The 5293-nt window shown below is 20.9% G+C and overlaps 1 protein-coding gene across 1 annotated transcript; it reads right to left on the minus strand.

Moving 5' to 3' along the window:
• Positions 1 to 1016: 1016 nt before the first annotated feature.
• On the minus strand, positions 1017 to 4909 carry LOC134837593 (gustatory receptor for sugar taste 64e-like). Its single transcript, XM_063852975.1, has 8 exons — positions 4888 to 4909; positions 3608 to 3883; positions 3353 to 3550; positions 3013 to 3284; positions 1566 to 1720; positions 1250 to 1502; positions 1151 to 1180; positions 1017 to 1082 (listed from the first exon to the last, which is right to left on the minus strand). Exons 1-8 carry the CDS (start codon positions 4907 to 4909, stop codon positions 1017 to 1019), a joined length of 1272 nt encoding a protein of 423 aa, XP_063709045.1.
• Positions 4910 to 5293: the final 384 nt, after the last annotated feature.

A 5293-nucleotide genomic window follows, 5' to 3' on the forward strand; every position in this document is an offset into this window, starting at 1 on the left:
GAAAATTTCTATTATTTAATTTTTTAAAGATTTAACTGCCTGAAGGTTGCTGCATAAATTTTCTCACCTATTTATTTGATGAATGGAAAATCTAAGATTGCTGCAAAATTATTACAATTATTATCAACATTTTCTGTCTGATTTATTGGGAGAAATTTAATATCATAATTTGTGATTATTATTTATTTGCTTCTCACTGAATATGGTTCGTCCTCATAAAATAATTGGTTTGATCAGAAATTAAACATCAACTATGGACACACAAAGTGCTTGAATGGGTGCTTTTAATGCAGTGACGGATTAAATTTATAAAATAAAAAGTGGAATAATAAAAAATATTGGGAATAAAAAAATAAAAAGTAAAAGGAAAACAAAATCGAAAATAAAAAAAAAAATTTTTCACCTATTTATAAAATGAATTAAAAAAGATAAAAAAAAAAAAACATTTTTTGGGAGAAATTTAAATTAAATTTGTGAAAATTAAAAAATTGCTTCTCACTAATACATGTCAAAGTGGTTCGTCCTCATAAATATAAAATTAAAAGAAAAACGAAATAAAATAAAAAAAAAAAATTAAAAAAAAAACATTTTAAAAAAAATAAAAAATTTTAAAAAAATTATTTTTTGAAAATTCTTTGAATAAAAAAAATAATAAAATAAAATAATTAAAATAAATAATAAAACACAAAATAAAATAAATTAGTAAGAATTAAAAAAAATGTAATGTAAAAAAACTAAATAAAATTTTTAAGGAACAAATTCAAAAAATATTTTTTTTTTAAATTTAGAAAATTATAAAATCCAGAAATGCCTACTAAAGGTAAATAAATAAAAACGCCACTGCTCGTGATGTTACACCAAAAACGTAGTAAACAACATCAACATTATCATAAATATCGCAAGTTTGTGTGCGTTCAAAGTGTCGGAGGAATATCGGTTGTCATTGATGTTTATTGGTTTCATTTCAGACGCTTCTTGTGTGAAGTGCGACATCATGCTGATTATTGGAAAATAAATCACGTGCACGGATCTTTATCTCCGCCACTCTTTGTCTCATCGACCTCCTTGAACTGAAAGAGAACCTAAGAAGAAAAAAAATTAAGAAAAGATAAAAATCTGAATTTTCTTTTAATTTTTTTTTCGCTTTTACCAACTCGTACGTCACAATTGTGGAAACAATCTGAAAGGAAATTCATTTCAAAAGGGAAATTAATTCGCAGTTCATTCAATCCAGAATTCAATCAATCACCTTTAGGATCAATGATCGCGTTAAGGCAAAAAAATTCATGCCAGTCAGGGCAATTGTCTCGTTCGTCAAGTGCTCGAGGAAGCGTTCAATGTCAATGTTCCACATGGATGTCGGTAGTTTTCGCATGAAAGGCAGAATTTTCTTGGATTCGTCGTTAATTTGGGCGGCAGACAGCGACAACACGAGTACCCGACCAATGAGGAATGCCAGCGAGATCCACAGATAAAACCCTTGAACTGCTGATGATTTTTGTCTGAAAAAAATATTTAATGAGATTTTTTTTTCAATTTTTTTTCGTTAGAAATTGAAGAGATACCTCATACATGAAAGGAGTTGCACACAAATAAAATATAAATTTGTAGCGTATGAGAGGAGAATTAAAAAGTTTACTTTTGCATTTACGCATTGGAGGAGTTCGTGCACTCGTTTGTACAAATGCCACTTGTTGGCCCAAAAGTTTTTTTCCATTGCCTAAAAATGTTTTTAAAAAATGTTGAAAAATGCTTGAAACTTTTTATCGGAAGTAAAAAATATTTTTTCATCTGAAATAATTTTCATTTAACAAAATTAGGGAAAAAATCCCGACTTTAATTTTAATTTTAATTTTAATTTTAATTTTAATTTTAATTTTAATTTTAATTTTAATTTTAATTTTAATTTTAATTTTAATTTTAATTTTAATTTTAATTTTAATTTTAATTTTAATTTTAATTTTAATTTTAATTTTAATTTTAATTTTAATTTTAATTTTAATTTTAATTTTAATTTTAATTTTAATTTTAATTTTAATTTTAATTTTAATTTTAATTTTAATTTTAATTTTAATTTTAATTTTAATTTTAATTTTAATTTTAATTTTAATTTTAATTTTAATTTTAATTTTAATTTTAAAATTTAATTTTTTTTAATTTTAATTTTAATTTTTAATTTTTTTAATTTTAATTTTAATTTTAATTTTAATTTTAATTTTAATTTTAATTTTAATTTTAATTTTAATTTTAATTTTAATTTTAATTTTAATTTTAATTTTAATTTTAATTTTAATTTTAATTTTAATTTTAATTTTAATTTTAATTTTAATTTTAATTTTAATTTTAATTTTAATTTTAATTTTAATTTTAATTTTAATTTTAATTTTAATTTTAATTTTAATTTTAATTTTAATTTTAATTTTAATTTTAATTTTAATTTTAATTTTAATTTTAATTTTAATTTTAATTTTAATTTTAATTTTAATTTTAATTTTAATTTTAATTTTAATTTTAATTTTAATTTTAATTTTAATTTTAATTTTAATTTTAATTTTAATTTTAATTTTAATTTTAATTTTAATTTTAATTTTAATTTTAATTTTAATTTTAATTTTAATTTTAATTTTAATTTTAATTTTAATTTTAATTTTAATTTTAATTTTAATTTTAATTTTAATTTTAATTTTAATTTTAATTTTAATTTTAATTTTTTAATTTTAATTTTAATTTTAATTTTAATTTTAATTTTAATTTTAATTTTAATTTTAATTTTAATTTTAATTTTAATTTTAATTTTAATTTTAATTTTAATTTTAATTTTAATTTTAATTTTAATTTTAATTTTAATTTTAATTTTAATTTTAATTTTAATTTTAATTTTAATTTTAATTTTAATTTTAATTTTAATTTTAATTTTAATTTTAATTTTAATTTTAATTTTAATTTTAATTTTAATTTTAATTTTAATTTTAATTTTAATTTTAATTTTAATTTTCAGTAAAAAAAACTTACACTTAAAGGTGTTCCCAAAATGGCGTCATTGATAATCTGAAACTGTTCTCGCAGCGCCAAAGAAACAGCAATTAGAAACAAATCCACAAAATTCCTGCTGATCATGCAGAAAAAATGCACAAATGTCGCAAAAAGTCCCGTTCCGATGCTGTAAGGCACAATAAAGAAGAATTCCGGAAAAAATTGCTTAAAAAACGCCTCCAACCGATTTCGCACGTCCCAACATTCATGAGTGCGATAATATCCCGTTATTTCGTCCAAAATTTGTTCAACTTGAAAAAAAAATTCCATTAAAATTTATCTTTTCAGAGGAAAAAAAAATATAAATTTTTAAAAATACCGATTGCCACTCCAAGAATCACGAAAGCGATAAAAAATATTTTCCTCTGCAAAATTTTCTTGTTATATCCCGCACGAATTTGGCTTGCCAGCAACCACTCTGTGTGTTCCCAGAATTGATGCAGCTCTTTCCATCTCTTTGCAACGAGAACAAAATTTGAGTAAATCAATAACGATGACGTAAAGGAAAGGAAATTAACTGGAAATAAAGAGAGAAAACTTAAAAATTGCTGACTCAAATTTCAAATCGACTTACTAATTTTGTCAAATTCCACTCGATAGACAAATTGCTTGTAGAACGACGTGAAAACGAAGGCAAAGATGCAAATTTGCATCGAAAAGGAGTACCAGAAATTCCAGGAGCGATAACTGAATGTCAGCTTAGATGCGTCTCTGGCCCAGAAATTTTGCAATGGCATGAGTCCAAAGCAGTTACCGAAAATAATCATCGGTCGCATTATTGTGATAAATTGTCCGACATTTGAACTGCGAAATGGTGTTGCATTATTATTTGGTGAATGCAGTTCCTCGACTAAAAAATCAAATAGTGGTTAATTAAATTAAATTCTTAAAAAAATATGTAAACCACGTGGTTTAAAAAAATAATTAAATTAAATTTTTAAAAAATAATTAAAATAAACCACGTGGTTTAAAAAAATAAATTAATTAATTATTTATTTAAATTCAATAATTGAAAAAATTATTTAAAAAAAATAAATTGACCACGTGGTTTAAAAAATTAGTTAATTTAAATTCTTAAAAAAATAAAATAAGCCACGTCGTTAAAATAACAATTAAATTAATTTTTTTTTTCAAATCAATAATTAAAAAAATTATTTAAAAAAAACTAAATTAACCACGTGGTTAAAAAAAATTAATTGAACTAAATTGTTTTTAAAAAAATTGAATAAACTACGATTTAAACTTAATAATTAAAAAAAAAAAATAAATTGACCACGTGGTTTAAAAAATTAGTTAAATTAATTTCTTAAAAAAAATAATAAATTAGCCTCGTGGTTAAAAAAATAATTAAATTAATTATTTATTTAAATTTCATAATAAAAAAAATTATTTAAAAAAAGAAATTGACCACGTGGTTTAAAAAATTAGTTAATTTAAATTCTCAAAAAAATAAAATAAGCCACGTCGTTAAAATAACAATTAAATTAATTTTTTTTTTTCAAATCAATAATTAAAAAATTTTTTTAAAAAAAACCTAAATTAACCACGTTAATTAAATATTTATTTAAATCTAATAATTTTAATAATAAAAAAAATTATTTAAAAAAAATAAATTAACCACGTGGTTAAAAAAATGTAATTAAAAATTTCATTAAACAAGAAAATTTAAAATTAATGCTTCAAAAAAAGAAAATTTTCTGCAAAAGTGAACGCACCATGATTAAAATTAAAGATGTTCAGTGTCGATTAAAATTATGCTGTTGCAGAAAATATAAATTTATTGCAATGAACAGCGCTCAGCTGCATCTTGACGTGAAGAAAATTGAAAATTAATGACAAATCAAAACAACTTACCGTAAATGAAAAATGGTTTCATCGGCTTTTCCACGAAATTAATTCTTTCATGAAAAAAAAAGGAAAACTGATAAAAACTTGCAGAGAATTTATTTTGATAAATCCCTACTTTTGAACATCCCTTGCCTTGATGTGACCAAAAATAATTGGGATTTGTTGTTTTTGTGACATTCCGAGTTATTTTCACATAAAAGAAAATATTTTCGTTACAGCTCCCATCAAAATTGTCATGATTTTAATTTGTTTTGCTAACCCTGAAAATTCAAACAATGCAAATTTAATTATTATCCTCACACAAAAATATTTTTACGGCACGATGTCAGATGTACTTGATATGTTTTTTCATTAAATTTATGGCAAATTTATGCAAAAAAAAAAAAATTTCAACGAAACCAAAATAAAATTT

This window comes from Culicoides brevitarsis, chromosome 1 (genome assembly GCF_036172545.1).
Source record: "Culicoides brevitarsis isolate CSIRO-B50_1 chromosome 1, AGI_CSIRO_Cbre_v1, whole genome shotgun sequence".
Classification (NCBI taxonomy): domain Eukaryota; kingdom Metazoa; phylum Arthropoda; class Insecta; order Diptera; family Ceratopogonidae; genus Culicoides; species Culicoides brevitarsis.